Source organism: Peromyscus californicus, unplaced genomic scaffold, assembly GCF_007827085.1.
Source record: "Peromyscus californicus insignis strain IS unplaced genomic scaffold, ASM782708v3 Scaffold_20__1_contigs__length_68692818, whole genome shotgun sequence".
Classification (NCBI taxonomy): Eukaryota; Metazoa; Chordata; class Mammalia; order Rodentia; family Cricetidae; genus Peromyscus; species Peromyscus californicus.
The window spans coordinates 44,469,265-44,495,032 of NW_026294503.1; the positions used below are offsets into that span (position 1 = coordinate 44,469,265).

Consider the following 25,768-nt stretch of genomic DNA (forward strand, 5'->3'; position numbering starts at 1 on the left):
TGCTGGGAACTAAACCCATGTCTTTGTAAGAGCAACAAGGGCTGTTCACTGCCGAGCCATCTCCCCAGTCCCAAGATGTTGAATTTTTCTCACTGATTTGCAACAGTTCTTTATGCTGTGTGACAGACACACTACCAGGTGCTGGAGAGTTGGCACAGTGATTAAGAACGTTAGCTGCGCCAGGCGGTGGTGGTGCACACCTTTAATCCCAGCACTCGGGATGCAGAGGCAGGTGGATCTTTGTGAGTTCGAGGCCAGCCTGGGCTACAGAGTGAGATCCAGGAAAGACGCAAAGCTACACAGAGAAACCCTGTCTCAAAAAACCAAAAAAAAAAAAAAAAAGAACGTTAGCTGCTCTTACAGAAGGGCCAGTTTCAATGCCCAGAACCCACAAGGCAACTCACAGCCATCTGCAACTTCAGTTCCAGGGGCCCCAGTGCCACCTTCTGACCTCCACAGGCACCAGGCATGAACATGGTGCACAGACATACATGTAGGCAAAACACTCATACAAAGACAAATCTAAAAAAATGCCACCAGTATTTCTGTATAGACTGTTATTTGCATCTTAATTTTGTGTGTAGTAGTTCCAAAAAACTATACAGTCAATGGGTAGGTGTAGTGACACAGGCTTGTAATCCTATCACTTGGAGATTGAGGCAGGAGGATGGAGAATTTGAGGCTAGTCAAGACTACATAGTCAGTTTGAAGCTAGACTGGGTTAGAGTGATACCTTGTCTCACTATATATCTATATACCTATATATCTATATATAAAGCTATATAGCTTTATATATAGATATATAGTTACATAGTCCAATATACATACATATAGATACATAGTTCAATCTATCAGCCTTTTGCTTTATGGCTGCTTCTCCTGGATCATGTTTACACTGTCCTTCCTCACCTGCAAATGATCTAAATATTGACACATTTCTTCCAACAATCTCTTTAGGTCATATACGCATCCGCAGAAAAGGTAGACATGTGTTTACACTTCTCATTTTAACATTACAAGCTTATTCAAATACTATAGAAACATGAAATAGAATAGTAAAGGGGATAGAAGAATGGTGGAGCAGTTAAGAGCACTGGATGCTCTTCCAGAGGACCCAGGTTCAATTCCCAGCACCCACAGGGCAGCTTACAGACAACTGTCACTCCAGTTCCAGGGGATCCAAGGCCCCCTTCTGGCCTTTGCTGGCACTATGTGCACACGGCACACACAGATACATAGGCAAAACACCCACACACATAAATAAAGAAGTTTTAATTTAAAAAAAAAATAGAGAAATGAAATCTCTTAGCACCCCACTCGCCATTGCTAAGAACTCAGCAGATATTTTCCAGATTTGTTTTCTATTCTTGGGTGTGCATGTGTGCGCATATACACACAGAGTTGTGTCACCATCTAATGGTGAGAATACATTGAGAACTGCATCAATAGGTGATTTCATCATTGTATACACACCACAGACCGTACTTACACAAATTATAACGGCTTGTCACCTTTTGTAATATTAACTCACGGGGTCACTGCCAGAGATGCAAATTATGATGAACTGAATTGTTTGTTCCAAAGTGTGTGTCTCCTATATACACATCATTTTAAAGCACTGAATAACTTGCTTCCCCTTCCCCAACTCAAAATATATTGTTACATCTTCCCCAGTGAGTGTAGGACTCAGTCATACTTCTTTGCAATGGCTTAATTATAAGCTCGGGCACGGGTACTTATCACTCCTTTATGGAAAGTCTGTTTGGAGCATTTTCCTGCCAGCAAAGGTGCTTTCTAAGCGGCAGGTGACACTCACTTTTATGAGTGCCTCTTCATAGTGAGTCCGGACCATTTTGAACAGCAGGATGGCGTAATTTTGGGCTATTCGGTCAAACAGTTTGTGCTGGATCTCCTTGTTTGGCTACCAGGTGAGAGACAGACAAGTATCAGTATGCCTGCTGCAGCTGCCAAGGGCTACCATGCTTTCTGTCTGTTGTTTTAGCAAACATGGCCTCACCAGGTGACCCCAGGCTGGTCTGGAATCGCACCACCACAGCTGGCGTGGGTCTGCAATTCAGGCAAAGCATTGCTCTCAGTGGTCAGAACCTTACTCTCCAGAGCAGTGGTTCTCGACCTCAGGCTACGACCCTTTAATCCAGTAGCTCATGCTGTGCTGACCCCCACCATAAGCTTATTTTCATTGTTACTTCATAACTGTAATTTTGCTACTGTTATGAATTGTAATGCAAATATCTGATATGCAACCCCTGTGGAAGGTCATATGACCCCCCCCCCCCAAGGGGTGGCAACCATGGGTTGAGAACCACTGATCTGGAGAGTTAGCTTCCTATGCTTTGAGGAATGAGCTGCTTGCCTGCTGTCCACATAAGCACGCGTGGAGTGTCAGGGAAGAAAACCCCCTAACTCTGGGCCAGGAGGTCCCAAGCACTCCTCTCACCCCTGTCTGGAGCCACTAGCAGGGGAGCTGCAGGGCACTGTGTAACAGCAAAAGTTCAGGTACACGGGCAGGGCCTGCGGAGGGAGGTCACAGGTTGTCTGCACAGGTGACTCATGGAACAGAGGGACTTGTTGCCCATGCTAAAGACAGGGCTCTGTTCCGCAGGAAAGCAAGATAAGCGAGGGAGGAGATGGGGATTCACATTTACCTGGTACCGTTCGTGAAATATCCACCAAAAGCTGTCCAGCCAGATGGCGCTGAAGGACGGAGAAGACAGAAACTTCTCTAATTCTCTGTCTGAACAGTAAGACTTGAAAAGAAACAAAATTCCCATTAGTATTGTGGTCATTGTTATTGTTACTGCTATTGTTGCTCAAGATGCCTGGAGCTTGTGATTCTCCTGCCTCAGCCTCCTGAGGGCTGAATCCCTAACCATGAAAACAAACAAAAAAGGCCCCTAAGCTTCCAGTGAGTCCTCATGATTTTCATGGCCCGATGACAAATGACATGACAGTTTCTCTTAACCTAGCTGGAATCTTGGAGCCCACATTATTATCACGGACTCGGAAACTGAGGCCCCGCAGTTCAGGACACTGAGGACCACAGAGCTCAAAGGATTTACCCAAAGGAATATGACCAGCAAGTGCCAGAGCCAGTACTAGGAACCCACAACTCTAGATGGAGGCACCCAGGCACCCCTCCCTCTCACGGCTGAACAGCAGCAGTTGCAAAACTGTGTGGCTATTCCACAAATGCAAGGGTAGAGCCACGGGAGTCTACTGAATCAGTAATAAATATACACGAGTCAAAAATTAAAACCATTATTCACAAACTCAGAGGAGCAAAGCTTTATCTTGTGTTGTCCCCACCATATCATATACATATTACGGAATGATGCCTGTGTGTCTGTTACTGGCTAACACACCTCACTCTTCATCTCACTCAGGTGGGACTGACTCAGCATAGCCAGGCAGCAGGAAGGAGCCAGGAAGAGGGGGAGGAGGAGGGGAGGAGAAGAAAAGAAGGGAAGAGGAGAGATAAAGAGAGACAAGGAGACGGCTCTGTGTGTGTGTGTGTGTGTGTGTGTGTGTGTGTGTGTGTGTGTGTGTGTGTGTGCGCGTGCGCACACAGCAGTGAGTGCAGCTGACATGTGAGTCCCAGGAATGGAAGGCTGACCAGTTAAGAGCTAATGGATCAATGACCAATGACCAGAGCTGTTTCGGGGAAAGAGATTATGTAACCATAAAAGATGAAGAGACCAGCTGGGCGGTGGTGGTGGCAGCGGCGGTGGTGGCGCACGCCTTTAATCCCAGCACTCGGGAGGCAGAGCCAGGTGGATCTCTGTGAGTTCGAGGCCAGCCTGGGCTACAGAGTGAGTTCCAGGAAAGGCACCAAAGCTACATAGAGAAATCCAGCTACACGGCCACTAAGAGCGCTCTGAGCGTCTTCCCTCTGCAGACCTCCACATAGCTGTCGCCTGCCTCTGGCATTGACTCACCCATGCAGGTGGCATTGTTGGGTATCATCACTCTTCCCTCCAAAGCTCTATACACGCACAGCTCTCAAGGTGCCTAGCCTAACCCTAGTTCCAGTCTACTGTCTGCTCTGTTTCCTATCCACTGCCATGTAAACAAGCAGCCACCACCTCCCACTGCCATAGACAGAGACAGATCCATTCGGCCTTGCCACCCCACCATGATGTACTAAAAATCTCTTTGACACCATGAGCTCTCAAAGACAGAAATAATAAATAAATAAATAAATAAATAAATAAATAAAGCTTTCTTTCCTTAAGTCGTCTCCATCAGGTATTCTGTCACAGCGGTGAGAAAAGCAACTGACAGAATCCCCATTACATCACCAAATGAGGACTCCATCAGCACACCAGTGCTGAAAGCAGAGGCCTCATGGCCAATCACTTCCCCAAACCCTCCCTCGGAACATCACATGTGGGAACAAGCCCTTAGCGCATGAGCCTTGTTGGGGGACACTTCACACCGAAGCCATAACTGTTCTGACTAGAAAGTCATAGAAGTCAGACTTACCAGTGTGCCATAGAGCTGCTGACAGAACAGCAGATGGCCCACAGACAGACACGTATCTGTGAAGGTACAGGCTCCAGTTTGTTTTTAAGTAGGACACATGATCAAGGCCCACTGCACGGGCTGGCAGGATGGCTCAGCAGCTAAAAGCATGTCTGCCAATACTGATGACCAGGTTCCGTCCCTCTCCCAGAGTGTCCTCTGACTTTGACACACACACATGCACAGCCAGGGCACAGCTGACTTCCTGCCCTCTTCCTTACCTTGCCACTAAGGGGATTTTTCTCAGATCGGATCACGTTGCCCACCATGTCACAGAAGTCCACGCCATTGGGAAGCTTGTTGGGCCTAGTTTCGTCAAACTGGGGATGCTGGTGCAGTTCTGCCAGCAGATTCTTATCTGCTGTTTTCTGAAGAAAAACAAAAAGCACACTATGAAAATGGGGTCCATCATCTTGACAGTTTAAAACAATAACATGCCTTCCCCTTCGACACACAGACAGTGCGACAGACTCATAGACAGGGAGCAAACCAGGGCTTCCCAACCCTAGCACCGCTCCCCAACATCTGCTCACATCAGCTGTTTTCCATAAAGGCTCTGAGCAAAGATTTCCAAATACATTTGCTATTTTAATCCTCCCCCTCACCTGTCTCTCCAGCACATACACACGTTTACCTTCTACTTTAGTCATCTAACCTTATTCTAGATTACTCCAGGGTCTGTGTGCGTGTGTGTGCGTGTGTGTGCGTGTGTGTGTGTGTGTGTGTGTGTGTGTGTGTGTGCGCGCGTGTGCGCGCGCGCGTGTGTGTGCGTGTGCGCGCGTGTGTGTGTGTGTACTGTTCTCAAAATTTCCATTCAAACCAGGAGGTGGTGGCGCACGCCTTTAATCCCAGCACTCGGGAGGCAGAGCCAGGCGGATCTCTGTGAGTTCGAGGCCAGCCTGGACTACCGAGTGAGTTCCAGGAAAGGCGCAAAGCTACACAGAGAAACCCTGTCTCGAAAAACCAAAAAACAAACAAAAACCCCCAAAAACCATTTAAACTGCTACAGTTTAATTGACTTCTCCCTGATTACTTTCAATATTACTGTCATTAATATCTTAGAGCACATACCTTCCCCTTCGGGTCATTTATTTAGCATGATTTTTGAGACAGAGTTTCTCTGTGTAGCCTTGGCTGTCCTGGAACTCATTCTGCAGACCAGGCTGGCCTCAAACTCAGAAAACCTGCTTGCCTCTCCCTCCCAAGTGCTGGGATTAAAGGCATGTGCCACCACTACCCCGCTAGCATGATTTTCTTAAAACAGTAATATTTTATCAAAGGATGTAACTGTCTCAATATATCTCATTACTGAGTATGTATCATTAAATTAATTTTTATAACCAAACTCAAACATGACAGCTGGTAAAATAATAATAATAATAATACAGGAAAATGCAGGAGAGTGGAGTGTGGGGTCCAATTACCATCACCCTACTGCACCTACTGTGAAGGGCTAGTTGTTCACTTTCTATGACCTGGCTATGGGAGGGGACCGTGAGAGAGCAGCTTGCTGAATGACTGCTGATCCTGAATCAGAGGTCACTCTGCCATTTACTCCATGTGCCACCTCAGGCAGGACATCTGTACCCACCCAGACCCCATCAATGGCATGCTAGGCAATTTCACTACAGAGTCCAGCACCAGGCTTCATGCTGTTTTGGAATTTACGAAGTTCAAAGTTATAAAAAAAGTAATGGAAACAGAAGCAATCGAGATGGGTCAGTGAGTAAAGATGCCAGCTGCCAAGTCTGACGACCCGAGTTCAAGCCCTGGGACTCACAGGTAGAAGAGAGAATTGACTTCTGCATGTCGTCCTTAGGCCTCTGCATGTATGCCATGGCATGTGCACCCCCTCCCCCCGACACACAAAATAAATATAGTAAAATTTTTTCAGAAAAGATAATGTTTCCTAAGGCTTTGGGTACAAGTGATCTGTATAGTTTAAATAACCAGCTTTTGGGGGTTCCTTTTGCAATAAAAAAAAAATTTGCAATGCTGGAGACAGAACCCGGGGGCTTTGTGCATGCTAGACAAGCACCCTACCCCTGAGCCACAAGCCCAGCCTGTGGAAATGAACCTTGACAAGGACAGCTGTAGATGGGACTTGCTGGCAATAGAGGGGGGCTGGCCCTGGGTTGGAGAACTGAGAGCAAAGCCATGCCTTTCCTCTGACACGCTGCATGACCCGGGACCGTCATCTCAGCTTCCTGGCATGTCTGCAGTGATCACCAGCACCAGCCTGGCTGGTGAGTAGAGTGGAGACATGGGAACCTCCTGTGTAGAGGACACACGGAGTTGTGCGGCACCATCACAGCAAAGCTGGAGGACCCTTTTTCTAAGCGGAGATGCCTCAGATCTCACAGTAACAGACACAGGAATCTGCAACACTCTTGTTGCCAAGGCTGGGTTGGGTTCTGCCCTTTCAAGAGTGACGTGAGCAATTTTAAAGTTAAAGTATCACCAGATCTTTGAAAAAGCGAACCCTGCACTTTCTCTATGAATCACTGTCTAGGCACCAAATCTTCCTGCCTGAGGAATAAAACCCGTTTTGTGCATAACAGAAACCACTGGGAAGCAACAGCGCGGCCTCTTACCCTTTTGGACAGGATCAACTTGGCATTCCGGAGCTCTGAGCCTTTGCAGGTTATCGGCAGCTCTTCCTTTGGTTGCTTGACTAAGAAGGGAGGAGAAGGTCAGACATGAGGGGTGGTGGTTGCACCTGCTACTGAGAGCTAAGACTCTTGGGGAGGGCTGCCTGGTGACCAGCAGACGGCCAGGTCCTGGCCTATCTGTCTAGAAGCCGCAGGGAAGACAGGACACTGTGCTAGGCAAGTTCCTCTTCCTAGCAGGACTCTCCTGGGTCAGATACACCCGATGGCGCCACCAGGTGGGATTTATGAAGGGACGGGGATCGAAGCACCTGGCATGATGTGCCACCTAGCAGACAGCCAGTCCCACGTGATCCCATCCCTCCCTCCTTCCTTGGCCAATGTCCAGTTTGATGGAAGGCTACTACAGAAGAGGACAAAAAAGTATCCTCAGGTAGAACTCTGGATTCCTACTCAATTGCATTTCAAAGATTAAAAAACAAAAACAAAAACAAAAACTGGGGTCCACTTCAGTGGCAGAGCGTGTGCTTAGCATGTACAGGCTCTGGGATCCATGCCTAGCACCACAAAACAAAAACACTAAAAAGAAACTAAACTTTAAAAAAAAATCAAAAATCAAACCCCACAAAAACACTTTTCAGGCTGAGAAAGGATTTTTTGCCTTTGTCTCCCGGGCTGCCGTGAGTTTTCTCTTTTAAAGACTTCTTCTCCAACTCATATTCCTCAATTGCCTTCAAAAACCAGAAGAAGAAGAAAAAAAGGGGGGGGAGGGCATTAGAGACTGATGTAAGGCCAGGGAAGAGGACAGGGGTCAGGGATGGGAGTTTTCCCTTACTGGCATCCAAAAGCCTGAAAGAGGAGCCAAGTACCTCTTCTCCTCCCCCTGGGTGATAGGGACCTTGGCCATCGGTGCCACCAACAGGGTGCCATTGTACCCTTGCATTACGCTGCTCTCCTGGCTCCACTTCTGAGGAGCACAGGATGCAGACAGGGCTCTGACTGTAACCCACAGGTACACATGTGCAATCTTTCTATAAGAAGGTAATAATAATACCTACCTTCCATGGTCCCTCGAAGGACCTGGAGAAAATATTCAGTGTGTTTTCACAACAGCACAGAGCTGTCGAACAGGTGCTTACTAGGGGCTAACATTGTTATCAATCAGTATACCCTGGACCTCTCACCAGAGCCCACTGTATCTCTGATGCTCCCCACCCTCACCTTAGAAAAAGAATGATAAGTGAATGTTAGTGGCCCTCAAGATGCACGAATGGTCTGTGAGGGGCTAGCTGTGCTTGGGGAGAGTTGTCTGTGGGAGTGCTGGCTGTGTCACCCGGCAGGACAGGTTCTGGGATGGTAGAAGTGACCTCACAGTCAAGTCGGGTACATAAAGGTAACAGTAGACAGATCTACGCAGACTTCCTTCATGTGCACTCAGACATACACGGTCCCTGCTGTCACCAGGTGTCCCTCTAAGCCCCAACTAGGTCGGGCATGTGTTACAACTCATCTGATCCCTGTGAACGCCCTCAGGTAGGTGGATATAGTGTCAGGCCTTTTACCGGATGTTGAGGGTCATTTTCCTCCAGTCAGAATTCAAGAGAACTGTCTGGCAGGAATTTTAGACCAGCAGTCTGCCTGGAAAGGTCACACACCTAGTGTTCCCTCCTCACATGAATACGTCCATGCACAGAATCATTCCAGGGAGAGTTGTCCATGTTCTCCACTGCTATTCACAATTGAATTCCAATCCCAGCTCAGACGTGGGCCGGGAACTGACGCTAGTGGTCCTCTCCTCATTCATAAAGAATGGCTTCGCTTGTATGAAAAGAAAATCGGGGCCGGCAAGATGGCTCAGCATATAAAGGTGCCTTTCACAGAGCCTTATGATGACCTTAGTTTGGTTCCTGGAACCCACATGAGGGAAGGAGAGAACTGACTCCCACAAGCTGTCCCCTGACCTCACATGTGTGCCATGGCAAGCACGCATGTTCGTTCTCTCTCTCTCTCTCTTTCTCTCTCTCTCTCATTTAATTTTTTAAAAGGAATTTGACTATATTTATTCCACTGAAAACTTTTACTTCTAGGGCTGTATTCTGCAGACATATGCAAATGAGCCCTGTGGTGATTCTTTTTTTTTTTTTTTTTTTTTTGTCAACTTGACACAAACTAGAGCCATCTGGGAAGAGGGAACCTCCATCAGATTGGCCTGTGGGTATATGTGTGGAATATTTTCCTGACTAATGGTTGATGCTGGCAGTGACACCCCCGGGCAGGTGGTTCTGGGTTGTATGAGAAAGCAAACCGAGGGGCTGGAGAAATGGCTCAGTGCGTTAGAGAACTTGTTGCTCTTTCGGAGGACCCAGGTTCAATTCCCAGCAACTACATGGAGGCTCACAACCATCCATAAGTCCAGTTCCAGGGGATCCAATGTCTTTTCTGGCCTCTGATGGCACCAGGCACACATGGTACACTTACATACATGCAGGCAAACAGTCATACATATAAAATAAAATAAATCTAAGTATGGTGATATTTTATTTGTATTAAAATGTTATTTGTAGGTTAATAAATAAAGTTGCCTGGGGGTCAGAGCTATTAACAAGCCATAGGAAAGCAGGGCAGTGGTGGTGTACTCTTGTAATCTTAGCACTTGGTAGGCAGAGCTGGGTCAGTCTCTGTGTGTTCAGGGATACAGCCATTATTGGATACACATGCCTTTAATCAATACCAATTATGGAAAACATGGAGGCCTATACAGACAGGCCGTGAGGAGGCAGTCATGTGGTTGGGTTTACAACCAATGAGAAGGCAGAACAGGAACTCTATATAAAGACTTTAACACAGGGGTAGCTCTGGTTCGGAGAGGTAGGACCACCGCAGGAGGAAGGGTAAGGTTTTAGCTCTTAGCTCTGACCTCTTGGCTTTCTTCTTTGCATTGGTTCTGTGTTTCTTATTTAATAAGAAGGTTGGTTACATCTACAAATGGCGTCCAACGTGGTGGCAAGAGTTTCCACCTAAAAACCTAAGAATAGATTCTAAAACGGAGCTAAAAACAGCTTCCTAACTGTCTCTCTCAAATGAGTGGCAGCTGCCGGTTTGAGCTACTTGTGGGTTTCTGGTGTGCGCGCTCGACCTGCAGTTTGGTGGGAATGAGGCCTCTGCAAGTGGCATATTAAGCTGCGTGGTGGATTTAGCCTTTGCAGGTACAAAACAAAAAAAGAGGTTTTTGGGCTACATGCTGCTTGGATAAAAGCATAGACCCACGATAGCTCCCAGAGCTGGTGGTAAACTTACCACTGCCATGTTGGGAAGCTGAGTTGGTTGGAGCCAGCAGCCACAGCTGCTGCAGTTTAAGTCAATAGATTCACAATAAGACAGATTCAGATGTAATAGTTTACAATGTGTGTAAAAATGTACGTAGGCTTGAAAGAGAAAGAAAAAGGAACATATACAGTTATATAAAGAAATAAATAGTTTTTAAAAATAAAGTCTTTAAAGAGACAGTAAAGGTAGTATAAAAAATAAGCCACGTAAAAATGAATATTACACAGAGAATCTGGATTGTGTTGTCTTTGGGATTTTTAACTGCAGAAAAACATTTGATTGTAAAAGCTGTTGAGTTATGCCAAAATATATATTTTAAAGGTACCTTGACTTCAAAATTTGGATATAAGGATATGTTGCTTTGGAAAAGAGTCTCTGCTTTTGTTCCCACAGAAAGCCAGAGGCTATGGATTTGTTCAAGATTAAGATACATCAGGTTTGACCAGCCAAGACCCCCTGAAAGGTTTCCAATGACACCATGGCCCAGATGACCCAATATCCAGAACGATTTGAAGGCAACTGGCTCAGACAATACACCCTCATGGACTATTCCATTATTCTAAAATTTTCTTTGTATCCCCATAAGATACAGCGCCCCCCTCCAGCAGGAAGTAGTAAGAGAAGCTATGCCCAAATTATATATAATTTTACTTTGTTAAGGTTAAAACCTTCCTTTTTGGAAAAAAAAATGGGGGAAGTGCTGTGGGATGTTCTGTATGGCAAATGTGTTGCTGATTAGTCAATAAATAAAACACTGATTGGCCATTGGCTAGGCAGGAAGTATAGGCGGGACAAGGAGGAGAATAAAGCTGGGAAGTGGAAGGCTGAGTCAGAGAGACACTGCCAGCCGCCACGATGAGAAACAGCATGTGAAGATGCTGGGAAGCCACGAGCCATGTGGCAAGGTATAGATTAATGGAAATGGATTAATTTAAGTTGTAAGAACAGTTAGCAAGAAGCCTGCCACGGCCATACAGTTTGTAACCAATATAAGTCTCTGTGTTTACTTGGTTGGGTCTGAGCGGCTGTGGGACTGGCAGGTGAGAGAGATTTGTCCTGACTGTGGGCCAGGCAGGAAAACTTTAGCAACATCTAAGGAAGGAAGCCAGGCAGCTGAGTGAGACATGAAAAGCAAGCCAGTAAGCAGCTCCAGTTCTTGCCTCCAGGTTCCTGCCTTGACTTCCCTCAGTGATAGACTGTAGGCCATAAGAGAAAACAGATCCTTTCTCCCCTTAGTTGCTTTTGGTAAGTGTTTTTTCACAGCAACAAGAAGCAAACTAGACCAAGGCCTAAAGCCCATGCCCAGAAACGTTCATATGTTCACTATGTTCAATGCCAAGGAAGGGCTGGAGAGAAGGCTCAGCAGTTAAGAGTCCTTCCAGAGGACCGAGTTTAGATCCCAGCACCTACACAGCAGCTCACAGCTGCCTGTAACTCCAGCTCCAGAGAGTCCAAAGTCCTCTTCTAGCCTCCTTGGGCACCTGCACATACATGGCACACACACATAAATAAAAATATTTATTTATATTATAAAGAGATGCCTCAGTGGTTAAGAGCATTGGCTGCTCTTCCAAAGGATCCAGGTTCAATTTCCAGCACCCACATGGCAGCTCACAACTGTCTATAACTCCAGTTCCAGAGGATCTGGCACACTCATACAGACAATATGCAGGCAAAACATCAACGCACATAAACTAACTAAATAAATAATTTAAAATACCATTGAGATACTTATTATTAGAAAATAAATTGGTTATGCTATATCCAATTTTTGGAATACTATGAAGCCAATAGCACTGACTAAAAAAAGTCCCCAAGAAGGTATTTATTCTAAAAATAAATAAATCAATGAATAAATCAGTAAAAACAGAAGCAGGCTGTAAGAGAGTATTTACAGCATGATCCTGCTTATGTATATTTTTAACAGACAGAAAAAAATAATAACCCAAAGGAATGTAGTACCTGTGAAAATAATAACCTATAAAAGTTCTGGAAGAATCCATGGCATAGGAATAGCAATGGCTACCTCGAGGGAGGAAAGTTGTCGAGAAAAGAGTAGCTTTCACTTTTCACTTATAGACAGTCTGAATATTATGGAACAGCATATATTAATTGGCTAGTTAAAATTTTTAAAATATGAGCCAGGTGTGTTGATACACGCCTTTAATCCCAGCACTCGGGAGAAGCAGGTGGATCTCTGTGAGTTTGAGGCCAGCCTGATCTACACAGTTCCAGGACAGCCAGGGCTACACAGAGAAACCACGTCTTGAAAAAATAAAAGACAAACAAACAAAGAAAAAACCAAACCAAAAAAAAAAAAAAAGTGAAACGGGAAAAGACAACATGCGCGGGAATCCTGGGGAGCGCCTGGGACAACGGCCAGCAGAAGAGCCCCGCACTGACCAGCAAGCCATGGGTCTGTGTTTCTCCGTATGTTTGAGAATTATGGAAGGGCTTTAGATTTAAGCCGGGTGGTGGTGGCGCACGCCTTTAATCCCAGCACTCGGGAGGCAGAGCCAGGCGGATCTCTGTGAGTTCGAGGCCAGCCTGATCTACAAAGTGAGTTCCAGGAAAGGCACCAAAACTACACAGAGAAACCCTGTCTTGAAAAACCAAAAATAAAATAAATGGGGTTGGGGATTTAGCTCAGTGGTAGAGCATTTGCCTAGCAAGCGTAAGGCCCTGGGTTCGGTCCTCAGCTCTGGAAAAAAAATAAAGTCTTAAAAAAAAAAAGACTTAAAAGTAAAAATGAAACCAAATTAATCTTCAGACTTCTGGTTTCCAGGCCATCAGGTAAGGGACCCACAGTCACCACTCTGCCCTTGCAAGTCTGAACATGCTGAAACATCAAGAGCTTTTCTCAGAACTGTGGGAACTGCAGCTACAGAGCAGGTGGCTGCCCCAAACTGAAAAGGTGGGCAGAGACAGGGGATCAACTCACTGAAGCAGGATCCCAGAGGCAGCAACTTTGGGGTACCCCTGGAGACCCTACTCCATTACTGACGCGCTGCCGGGAGCTCAGGATGGGTGAACAGAGGTGGAAACTGCAGGAGTCACAAAAACCAACTGGAGACAGGCGATTGTCCCGAACGTAAAGGTAAAACTCTGAAACCATAGCGGGTAAAGTCTGAGCTCCCGAATGGTCCTGGGACGGACAACGACTTTCAACATGACACCAAAGGCCAAGGATGAAGTGAACAGTCATGAACATTTTTAACATCTGTTCTTCCAAAGACACTGTCAATCAACGAAACGACAAGCTGCAGATTGGGGTTAAATATTTGCAAAAGGCACATCCAACAAAGGATTTCTCCAAGTCAGGCAGGGGTGGCGCACGCCTTTGATCCCAGCACTCGGGAGACAGAGGCAGGTGGATCTCTGTGAGTTTGAGGCCAGCCTGGGCTACAGAGTGAGTTCCAGGAAAGGCTCCAAAGCTAAACAGGGAAACCCTGTCTCGGGAAGAAAAAAAAAAAAAAAGAAAGAAAAAAGAAGCAGCCTGGGCTGGAGAGATGGCTCAGTGGTTAAGAGCACTAGCTGCTCTTCCAGAAGACCCAGATTCAATTCCCAGCACCCATATGGCAGCTCACAACTGTCTGTAACTCCAGTTCCAGGGCATCTGACACCCTCACACCAATGCACATAAAATAAAGTTTAAAAAATATTTTTTAAAAAATTTAAAAAAGAAGAAGAAGAAGAAGCAGCCTGCTGGAGCTGGGGAGATGGCTAAGCAGTTAAGAGCACTTGCTGCTCTTTCAGAGGACCTGAGCTCAGTACCCATCCTCCACACTGGCTCAGAACCACCTGTAACCCCAGCTCCAGGGGATCCAATGCCCTCTCCTGGCCTCCAAAAGCACCCACGCACAGGTGGCATACAGACCACACACATACATTTTTTTTTAAGTTTGCTAATTTTTAAAGAGTGAACTTTGAAATCTCAGCTGTACAAACAGGCCTTGGGAGATGCGCGGCCCTCAGGGCGACGCCTTGATGACCCTCCCTAGGACCCTTTGTTCCTAAAGGCCTTTGCCTCGGCTCCGGCATCTGCTTTAACTCACCGAGGTGCTGGTCAACAGGCTGGAGTCCAGGTCTATTTCAGTAATCCTCTGGTTCACCTGGCTCATGGAGCCAACAATGCATGCTGGGAGGCAAGCTGCTAAGGAAACTCTCCAGGAGGCAGTCGCACGCAGCAGAAGGGTCTCTCGGCCAGGAGGGTGGTCCAGGCTGCACCATCTCTGGTTCATTCCCTCTGCCAATATTCATGACGTCATCTTGTTTAAGTGAGTGGCTTTTATAAATGAAAATCAATGGACTGGTATGAGCACTCATCTCTGTAATTCCAGCACTTTGAGGGCTGAGGCAGGAGGACTGCCTTGAGTTTGAGGCCAGCCTGCACTTCAAAGTGATCTCTGGGCTAACCTAGAGTGTGTATAGTCTGTCAAAAATAAAACCAAAAAGAGAAAAAAGCAAGCACGCAAACAAAGACAAGAAAAGGGAAGAGAAAGAGGAGGCAGAGGCGGAAAGTAAGTTTCCTGTGTTAGTCACCCTGGGAAATACTAATCAAGGAAAAGGCATCCACACTGCCTCAGCCTCTCCATTAGAGTCTTGGGGACGTTCCTTCTGGGTATTGTTTGTTTCAGTTTTTGACAGGGGAAGACAGGATGTCTATGTAGTGATCCTCCTGCCTCAGGTGTGTGCCCCTGTACCAGCTTGCCTTCTAGTGTTTTGGGCAAGCAGAACTACAATGTCAGTGGGTGCCTGGTTCACCTCCACAACTTCCCTTCCAAAAGAACTCGCCTGATGGCCAGATAATGTTTACAATATTGTTTTAGTTACACCACATGAGCCACTTAGAACACATACCTTAGTGCTGGGCTGTGGCTCTGTAACCCACTTACAGCCTCTCACGACGGTAAAAAATGCTGTGGTGAGTGAGCATGGCCACGGGGAAGTTTCACATTTTGGAATATTTCTTTTCTTTTTCTTTTTTTAAAAAAAAAAGATGTTTGGGGGTTGGGGATTTAGCTCAGTGGTAGAGCGCTTGCCTAGCAAGCACAAGGCCCTGGGTTCAGGTCTCAGCTGGGGGTGGGGAGGTTTGGGGAGGTGGAGGGGGGGGGTTGTTGGGCGGTGGTGGCACAGGCCTTTAATCCCAGCATTTGGGAGGTAGAGCCAGGTGGATCTCTGTGAGTTCGAGGCCAGCCTGGGCTACAGAGCAAGTTCCAGGACAGGCACCAAAACTACACAGAGAAACCCTGTCTCAAAAAAAAAAAAAAAAAAAAAAAAAAAGATGTTTTAATTTTGTACATATATGTTTGTGAGTGATGTATGTGCAGCATGTGCATGCCAGTGCCTGCGGATCCCCTGGGGTTACAGATACAGGTGGCTGTGAACAGCTTGAGGTGGGCGCTGGTAACTGAATTGAAATATCAAGCACTTTTGACGGTGGGGGCATCTCTCCAGCCCCTGGGATATTTCTTTAAGAGAGATTTCCAGGTGTGGGACGACGGGGCCACAGGGCACCTGCTGTCATCAGCTCTCAGTGGAACCCCTCTTTGAATCTGATCAGTTCTACCCTCGCTGTTACCTTTTCACCTTTACATTTCACGTCTTAGCCTCAGGGTCTCCCAGGACCCGGCCTCTGTAAGCCTCATAATCCTGCCGCTCCACTCCTTCTCCATAAAGCAGGCTCATTCTCCCTTCCATTACCCTCAAGTGTTCTTCCCGTGGGGAAGGCACTTGGAAAGCCAAGACACCAAGAGGGACATGTGACGCAGACAGGGCCAAGTTGAGTGTGGGATTAAGAAGGGCATTAGAAAGAGACCCAAGAAGGTAAGACTCGAGAGAGTCAGATAGGCTCACTCTAGCTGCTCTCCTGGGAAGGGATTGGGAGAGGAATGTGGAAAGGGAGAGGCGGAGTGGAAGACGCAGTTTGCCTGGTGGGAGCAAGGCTTAAAGCCTGGGGTTATTTATAACTTGAGAGGCCTGTTTGCTGGATGGACTGAGACGGGATTTTGTGATGCAGGGATACGGTTCAGGGGAGAGATGAGGTTCAGTGAAGGTGGGACCAGGGAGAGGGCAGGGGTAGGTAGAGCCTGGGGGATGCCAGAGGGGCAGGGCAGACTGAGCCTGAGTAGGAGGGCTAGCAGGTGAGGAGAGGGGAGGTCAACCAGAGGAAATGAAGAATCTGGGTGGTGAGCTCACCTCTCTGGGGACAGAGGGCTAGCTCCTGACTTCCTAGTTGCTGTTGATTATGTTCACAGCCCTAATTCTTTTTTTTTATACTATATTAACATCACTAATTTTTTTTAAAGATTTATTTATTTATTATGTATACAGTGTTCTGCCTACATGCATGCTTGCAGGCCAGAAGAGGGCGCCAAATCTCATTTCAGATGGTTATGAGCCACCATGTGGTTGCTGGGAATTGAACTCCGGACCTCTGGAAGAACAGCCAGTGCTCTTAACCTCTGAGCCATCTCTCCAGCCCCCCACAGCCCTAATTCTTAAAAAGGCAGAAGTAAGGGGAGCCAATCAGAAACTTTTTCCCTCTCTCAACAGATACAACCTGGGCAACTGTCTTTGGAGTTCCTTCTGCTTAAAAAATAAACCTCAGCCAGGAGGTGGTGGCACACACCTTTAATCCCAGCACTTGGGAGGCAGAGGCAGGAGGATCTATCTAAGTTCAAGGCCAGCCTGGTCTACAAAGTGAGTTCCAGGACAGCCACGGCTATTACACAGAGAAACCCTGTCTCGAAAAACCAAATATATATATATATATATATATATAAAACCTCAAGTTGAACAACCCTTCAAAACATCACATTCCTTTAGAGGTGACACAGGACTTAAGTACTCAGAGAAAATGACCATGGTACGTAGCGTGGGCTAACAGGTAACATATATGAACCTAGGCACTCATCACAGCAGTGGTAAGGCTCAGTTAGATGTACGTGGTCTGACTGTGGGTGACAACATTGAAGGATACTGGGTGGATTGTCTTGCAACTGCTTCCTCAAAGCCTTCTCCAGTACTTTCCGTGAATTGGCAGAGACCACCAGGCGCTCGTCCAATGGGATCATTGGCAAGGCGGTGATATTGATGATGTCCATTCTCTTGACAAAGTCCATTTTCCAGTTTTTTGTGAACTGGCAGACAAAAAGTTTCCTCTTTTCTCCCACTCCAACCTTGTTCTTTATTCAGTCAGCCTGCTGGGATAAAAGATGGCATAAACCATCTTAGAAAACGAAAGCAGAAAGACCCACACAACAGCCTGCTGAGCAGGGATGCTAAGGCGCCTAACACACAAGTATGCAGGAAGAAAGGTTTTTGTTCGGGAAGTCCTTTTTTTTTTCCAAACTGATGCAAAACATCTATTCAAAGTTGTCCCTTTTATGCAGTTGTCTTCCCCCCAGTAGCCTTGCTATAACCATATCCTTTACATCTGCATCATGTCATCAAAGTAATCTTCACCCTTGAGATTGCCATTTTTTAAACATATGCATAAGTGATGCACGTGTAGAATGACACTGGAGAGCTCTTCTGTCACTTGCCACCCGATTTTTAGAGGCAGGATCTTCTATTCAATCCGAAGCTCACCTTTCAGCTAATCTGACTGGCCGAAGAGCTCCTGGGTTCCACTGTCTCTGCCCCCAAATGCTAGGGGACAGGCACTGGAGGCTATGTATGGCTTTTTTATTTTATTTTATTTTTTGACACACAGCCACCACTGCGTGGCCCATGTATAGCCCTTTTTTTTTTTTTTATTTAAAGGATCTACTTTATTTTCTAAAAATGAGTATTTTCTTGCATGCATGTCTGTGTAGCAATTGAGTGCCTGGTCCCTGTGGAGGCATCAGGAACAGGAACCCTTGGAACTGGAGTTACAGGTGGTTGTGAACCACCATGTGAAAGATGTAGTTTCTATGGTGGCAGCATAGCTTAAAAATATAACATGGCGGGGCTGGAGAGATGGTGCAGCAGTTGACTGCTCTTCCAAAGGACCCAGGTTCAATTCCCAGCACCCACATGGCAGCTCACAACTGTCTGTAACTCCAGTTCAGGGGATCTGACACTCTCACACAGACACATATGCAGGCAAAACACCAACGTATATAAAATAAAAATAAATAAATCAGCCGGGTGATGGTGACACACGCCTTTAATCCCAGCACTCGGGAGGCAGAAGCAGGCAGATCTCTGTGAGTTCCAGGCCAGCCTGGTCTACAAAGCGAGTTCCAGGCAAGGCACAAAGCTACACAGAGAAGCCCTGTCTCGAAAAACAAAAACAAAAATAAATAAATCACTTAAAAAGTTAAAACTGTATATAACATGGAAAGCCTGGGGTTATTTATAACCTATGAGAGGGTTATTTGTTGGATGGGATCTGAGATCCTCAGAGACAGGGTTGTGATGCAGGGATACAGTTCAGCAACAAGATGAGAACCTGTCTACCTGAAGACAGGACCAGGTAGAGCCTGGGGCATGCCAGAAGGGCAGACTGAGTCTGCGCAGGAGGGCTAGCCAGTGAGGTGAAGTCCTCTGCAAGAACGGTGATCGCTCTTATCCACCCAGTCATGTACCCAGTCCACCAAATTCATATTTTACAATCCACCCTGAATATCAAGACTGCAAGAATAGCACATTTCCTATATACAAGTATCTTACAGCTGTACCTAAAAAAGTAAAGAAAAAAAACCACATATACTTGATTAGGAGCTAAGATACCAGAACAATGCAAAATCAAACAAAATATCCCAATTTGACAGCATTAATTTAACACAATGATGCTTCAGCAGTCACTCTGCCACTGAAAACAAGTGTATGAGCACAGTTCCGAGTCTCCAATGGCTGAGAGTAGAAACTGCTAAGCAGACACACCAGTGTCTCCTTCCCTCTGTACCCCCACACCGCCAGTTCCCACCAAAGACTGCTCCACATGGTCAGGTGTGGTGGTGAACCCCTTTAACCCCAGCACGAGGGAGGCAGAGGCGGGTGGATCTTTGAGTTCAAGGCCAGTCTGGGCTATAGTAAGTAAGTTCCAGGACCACCAGGGATGCACAGAGAAACCCTGTCTTTAAAAGGGGGCGGGGGGGGGGGGGGGGGGTGAGGGGGATGGCTCAGAGGCATAGGACACTTGCTGCCAAGTCTGATGACCAGAGTTTGATTCCCGACAACCTTGACTCCCAAATGGTGGAAACAAAGAACTCATTCCCTCACCCCCTGACATACATGCTGTGGAACACTCACTTCCTCCATTCCAATAGATAAATAAACAAATAAATGTAATGCATTTAAGGGAAAAGAATGTGTATGTAGCTGGGCCAGCGGCATGCTGTGCAAGCCAGTATAAAGAAGGCCTATTCCACATGCTCACTTAGTCACACCTCGACTACTCAGCCTCCACTGCCCAGTTCCCAAACCATTTCCAAAAGGGGAAGGGGGAGGGGGAGGGGAAAGGAGACAGTAAAAAGGGGAGGGAGGTGTAAAAATCAACAGCTGTGGTGGCCACATCATTACCTTCCCTGAGCAGTGGCAGTATGGTGTTGCCTAAATTGATGAATCCTATTTGTAAAGTCCTAGCTGGGGAGGACGGGTGGCCACAGGCTTGAACAAGGAACGCCATCAAGGTAATGGATGTAAAACAGGTAGTATCAAAGAACTACAAAAAAGTCTTCCAAGCAGTCAACTGCAGTAGCAAAATATCTGCAAGACAAAGCCCTTAAAACACAAATATTATTTTTAAACAATTGTCCAAGCCACCGGGCATGGGCTGGCAATAACTCAGTAGGAAAAGGTGACCTGCACTTGATTCCTGGGATTCACATGGTACACGGAGAGACCTGACTCTCACAGTTGTCCTTGGCCTTGATATGTGCACTGTGGCACACACACACCCAAACACAATGAGTAAAGAAATCTAATTTAAAATAAAAAATAAAAAACGAACCAACAGCAGAGGGCTGGGAAAACGGCTCAGGGCTTGCTGCTCTTGTCGAGAACCTGCCTTTGTGTCTGGCCACCGAGGTTGGACGGCTCACACCCATGATTTGATGCCCTCTTCCAGCCTCTTCTCAATCTGCATGTGGGCATGTGCCCACACATACATAAAAATAAAATCAGTCTTTAAGACAACTAAGCATGGGGCTGGAGAGATGGTTCACAGGTTAAGAGCACTGGCTGTTCCTCTAGAGGTTCTGAGTTCAATTCCCAGCAACCACATAGTGGCTCACAACCATCTGTAAAGAGATCTGGTGCCCTCTTCTGGCCTGCAGGCACACATGCTGTATACATAATAAATAAATAAATAAATCTTTTTTTTAAAAAAAAAATCAATCTTTAAGACAACTAAGCATGGGGCTGGAGAGATGGTTCACAGGTTAAGAGCACTGGCTGTTCCTCCAGAGGTCCCGAGTTCAATTCCTACCAACTACATGGTAGCGCACAACCATCTGTAATTCAATCTGGTGCCCTCTTCTGGCATGTAGGCAGGACACTGTATACATAATAAATAAATAAATCTTTGGAAAAAAAAAATCTCGGGGCTGGAAAAATGGCTCAGTGGTTAAGAGCACTGGCTGCTCTCCCAAAGGACCTGGGTTCAACTCCCAGCACCCACATGGCGGCTCACAACTGTCTGTAACTCCAGTTCCAGGAATCTGACACCCTCATACAGACAAATGTGCAGGCAGAATACCAATGTACACAAATAAAAATAAGTAATTTTTTTTGTTTTGTTTTGTTTTTGTTTTTCCGAGACAGGGTTTCTCTGTGTAGTTTTGGCGCCTTTCCTGGATCTCGCTCTGTAGACCAGGTTGGCCTCGAACTCACAGAGATTCACCTGGCTCTGCCTCCCGAGTGCTGGGATTAAAGGCATGCGCCACCACTGCCCGGCTAATAAGTAATTTTTTTAAAAGGTCACATAGGACTAAAGTTCTCATGAGTTCAAGCTGTGTAGAATCCCAAGGATGAACCGCAAATGGCCAAAACATGTTTTTCCATGGAGGCATTTACTTGAATAACACCAGCAAGCAATAATGAGGAATCTGAAATAAACTATCCACTACACCCGGGAGGAGCACGAAAAAGCGTTCCAAGAACTGTTCTGTGTTTGGAAGAAACTGAAGTCACAAGACTCATCTTGTTTTCTTGGAGTGTTCTCTCAAGCTTTCAGAAGTCTCCTCACCCGATTTCACTTCTGGACCATATTCAAACACAAGTGCACGCCACCAAGACTGACTTTATTTCCATGGATTTGGGGGTTCCAGACTCAGGTCCTCATGATTGCACAGTAAGCACTCTGCCCACTAGGCTGACTCCCCAGCCACCCTACCTCCACGGCAGGTGTGTAGCCTAGAGCTTCAGACACGCTAAGCAAGCTCCCTACCACTGGGCTCCAGCCTCAGTCCTGTACTCTCTTTCGAGACAGGATTTCTCTGTGTGGCTCTGGCTATCCTGAAATTTGCTGTAGACCAGGCTGGCCTCGAACTCACAGAGACCTGCCTGCCTCTGCCTCCCAAGTGCTGGGATTAAAGGCGTGCGCCACCACCGCCCGGCTGAACATGGAGTTTTTAAAGGCAGAATCCTGGCATCTCGTCCAGCAGCTGCAGGGGGCTTTTCAGAAGTAAGCAATTTTAATAGAAGCTATGGTAAGCAGTTAGCTGGAGGGAGTTCCGTACAGGCAGACAATTTAACAGAAGCTAAATTAGCTAGGACATCTCAACCTTGGGTTCCAAGAACAGGGCTGGGTAATTTTCCACTAGATTCTCTATCAAGGAGATCAAATTCTAGTTAAACCTGAAATGGCTTCAGCAAGAACCACGAGATGGAGGAACCTTTGCACTGTCTCGCCCTGTTACATATGACCCCATGACTGCACCACTCCTTGTTCCTAGCTTTAGGATGCTCTGGCCTGTCTCCTGGGTCCAGCCCTCTACCATCTATCTCCCTCCATATCCAGAGACCTGGTGATAATGAAGCCAGAGTCTTAGATCTTGTCCTTAAGCAGCTTCTACAGAATGAAGGGAGGGAGCTAAGGTCATGGAGAAACTAACTAACCTGAGTCTCCTTTACCACATTCCTTCCTGCGCCCTGTTCCCCCAATTCAGTCTTCCTCTCCACTCTTCTCCCCAGCCATGCATCCCAGAGGCCTGTCCTGTGGACCTCTCCCTCATTCCCTATCATGCTACAGATATATCTTTATTAGTGGGGGGCAGGGATACACATGCCAATGGTGCACGTGTGGAGCTCGGAAGACAACCTCATGGAGTCAGTTTCCCCTTCCACCTGGGCTCCAGCGGTAGCATTCAGGTCGTCAGGCTTGTGTGATGAGCACTGTACCTGCTGAACCAGGTCATGCCATGCTCTTGATGCCCCTATCTATGTCTCTGCCCATGAGGTCCCATCTATGGACTTGTCCCCGGGTGTCACATCATCTTTAGAAAGAGCTGGAATTATGCCAGGCCACCAGAACCATGACTCTTTTATGTATCTTACTTTCATCTGTCACAGCACTTAATATATAAAATTGGTAGCTGGCTATGGTGGCACTTGCTAAAAATCCCAGCGAGGTGGGGGATGGGACTCAGGCAGGAGGAGGATCAAGAGTTCAAGGCCAGCTTTGGCTACCTCGACAAACTTGGTCTCAAAAAAGAAAACCTGAGCTGGAACGACTTCCTTCTGACTTTTTCTAGTCTATTCTAGTCGAAGAATAACTCCCAGGGACAATCACGAGCATTGGAGTAATCACTCAATATTTGGTTTCTTTGGAAGAAGCTGTCTATCACAGACTGCTCTGTGGGAGGCATGGAGGTCCTTGTGCTCACAGATCAGCACTAGGGGAAACCAGGAAGGTTAAACACACAGGGCTGCTGGGCAGCGGTGGCACACTCCTTTAATCCCAGCACTCAAGCGGCAGAGGGAGGTGGATCTCTGTGAGTTCGAGACCAGCCTGGTCTACAGAGCGAGATCCAGGACAGGCACCAAAAACTACACAGAGAAACCCTGTCTGGGAAAACCAAAAAACAAACAAACAAACAAAACAAAACAGGGCTGTCTCTTCAAAGGGAGAGATGTACAACCCGTTTTCCTACCCAGAAGGCACTGACACAGTTAACAGCCTGGTGACCTCTGCTGGTGACTATCTGTGTGGCCAGGCCACATTGATCCATTGATCCGCAGACCCTTATCTTGAGCTAGTCCGTCTCAGTCAATCTACAGTGCTGTCCTCCTCCAAACCCTTATTACGCTTGTTTATCTTGAATTTTTTCTCCGTTTTCTTTAGAACCCATCTTTCTGGAAGATGGCACTTTAACTTTACAAAGAGTTTTGATGCAGTCCCAGCTTATGCTTTGTTACCCACATGGGATTGAGTTAATTATCACCAGGAAACTTCTTTTTACTAATTGCGCTTAAACATGCCTAAAATAAACTACTCAGGGTCAGACTCTCAAAGTTTGAATCAACACCAGCTACTGAGTCCTGCTGAACGGAACTACCTTCTTATCTCCCTTCAATCATGACTCCGCTGGCCTGGTGGCTGCAGGGATCCCTCCATATCACCCCATCCCCCTGCCCAAGCCCACTGGATGGAAGGAAAAACTGACCCAGGCCCAGGTTGGTACTGTCTCTTGCCCTCTGCTCCTAGTCTTTAGCCTCACAGGCCAAACAGGGAGAGGTAAGAGGAGGCAGGTGCATTTTAAGGCTTCTCATTGTCCTCCTACCCATTCCCCAGAATGGCTGGAAAATTACACTATGTTCTCTGAGAAGCTGGGCTCAGATGACTCTGTCGGAAGCTTCCAGCTTTAGCCTAACACTATTACTCATGCCTAATGTGAGAACTGAGTAGCATGTTTCTAAAGAGGAATGTTTAAAATACACACACTGCTCCAAGATGAATTCTTCCTCACACCATTTAAGGATACGTGTGCTCAGGAGCACAGTCAGTTCTTACCGTCGTTGCTTGAAGAGGAGTAGGGGGAGCCAGCTTCATTGAAAGCTGCTCTATGCCAAGCTCGGTGCCAGGTGCTGGGGGTGGACGAGTGGGAGGTGAGGAACCTTTCCCCTCGGGGCATTCTGGCAGCTGGGATTTGAATACCTTCACTTAAAGTTAACATTTGATAGTGTGTAAAAATGCAGACTGTGGAGTCAGACTTGGGTTCCCTGTCAACTTTCAGCCACTCAATGACTATTTACTAAGGACTTCCCACAGATCAGCGAGTGTGCTCCAACTGGGCCTAAGATGGTGAGCTAAGCCAGACTGGACCCATGAACCCCTAGTGGGGCTGACGACTGGGGTAGACTTGCAAAATTAAAATAAGTGCAAAACTATACATTTATAAAAGTTACGCATGTAACGAATTAAAACTCACTCCTGCTTCCCACGGAGGCTCACAGGGCGGACATGAGATGACATGGTGTGGTTTGTTCAGTCTATTTTGAGACAGGGTCTCACTGTGTAGCCCTGGCTGGCCTGGCACTTCCTCTGTAGACCGGGCTGGCCTCGAACGGGCACAGATCCACCTGCCTCTACCTCTCAGGTGCTGCGACAGTTACAGAGGTGAAGGCGCTGAAGGAAGGGCAGGAGGTGACTGGATAAAGTGGGGAGGAGAAGGTAACAAGGCTGGAGGGAGGCTCCATGGACGCTGCCCATCCATCCCAGCAGCCACTAGCCACACACGAAACAAAAGGTCTGAAATTTAGTCAGTAAGACTGAAGAAGGTCCATTTTACTTTAAAATTAAAAACCAAAGCAAGGTAAATTTTAAAATATTTATGTTTAAGGATATTTTGGACAAACCGAGTTAAATGAAACAGTAGTCGAGTTAATTTAATCTGTTTCGATTTTACTTTTAACAGCGTAGGGTCAGGTGCGGTAGCACTGGCCTTCAATTGCAGCACTCTGGAGACAGAGGCAGGGGGATTTCTGTGAGTTGGAGACCAGTCAGAACCACATGGTGAGCCCCAATCTCAAAACCCAAATCTAAAAAACAAAACGACAACAACAAAAAAAAAAAAAAAAAGGAAAAAAGTGTAGGGGATGAAACCAGGCTTGGTGTATGTCTGTAATCCCAGCACTGAGAGGCTGAGGCAGGATGAGTTGAGAACCCCAGGGCAGTCTGAGCTACCCAGTGAGACCGTATCTTAAAAACAAAAACAAAAACAACAAAAAACCCCAAAGGTGCTTTGGGTATAGCTCATCAGGAAAGCATGGGATCAGCGTGCACCAGGATCACTCAGGGTTCAACATCAAAAAGCTGCTAGAATGATCGCCAAGTTACAAAGGTGGTCTGCTTTATG

The 25,768-nt window shown here is 46.6% G+C and overlaps 1 protein-coding gene across 1 annotated transcript in view; it reads right to left on the minus strand.

Annotated features, from left to right (window-relative positions):
* Fam227a (family with sequence similarity 227 member A) overlaps positions 1-25,768 on the minus strand; it is a 59,444-nt gene that overhangs the window by 32,864 nt on the left and 812 nt on the right. Inside the window, exons 2-8 of the mRNA XM_052748361.1 lie at positions 17,461-17,683; positions 14,534-14,616; positions 7,813-7,882; positions 7,137-7,216; positions 4,764-4,910; positions 2,667-2,768; positions 1,817-1,921 (exon numbers count right to left, since the gene is read on the minus strand). Of these exons, the coding sequence (XP_052604321.1) occupies positions 1,817-1,921; positions 2,667-2,768; positions 4,764-4,910; positions 7,137-7,216; positions 7,813-7,882; positions 14,534-14,616; positions 17,461-17,602 (729 nt within the window). The 5' untranslated portion in view covers positions 17,603-17,683. The remainder of the gene's footprint in view (positions 1-1,816; positions 1,922-2,666; positions 2,769-4,763; positions 4,911-7,136; positions 7,217-7,812; positions 7,883-14,533; positions 14,617-17,460; positions 17,684-25,768) is intronic.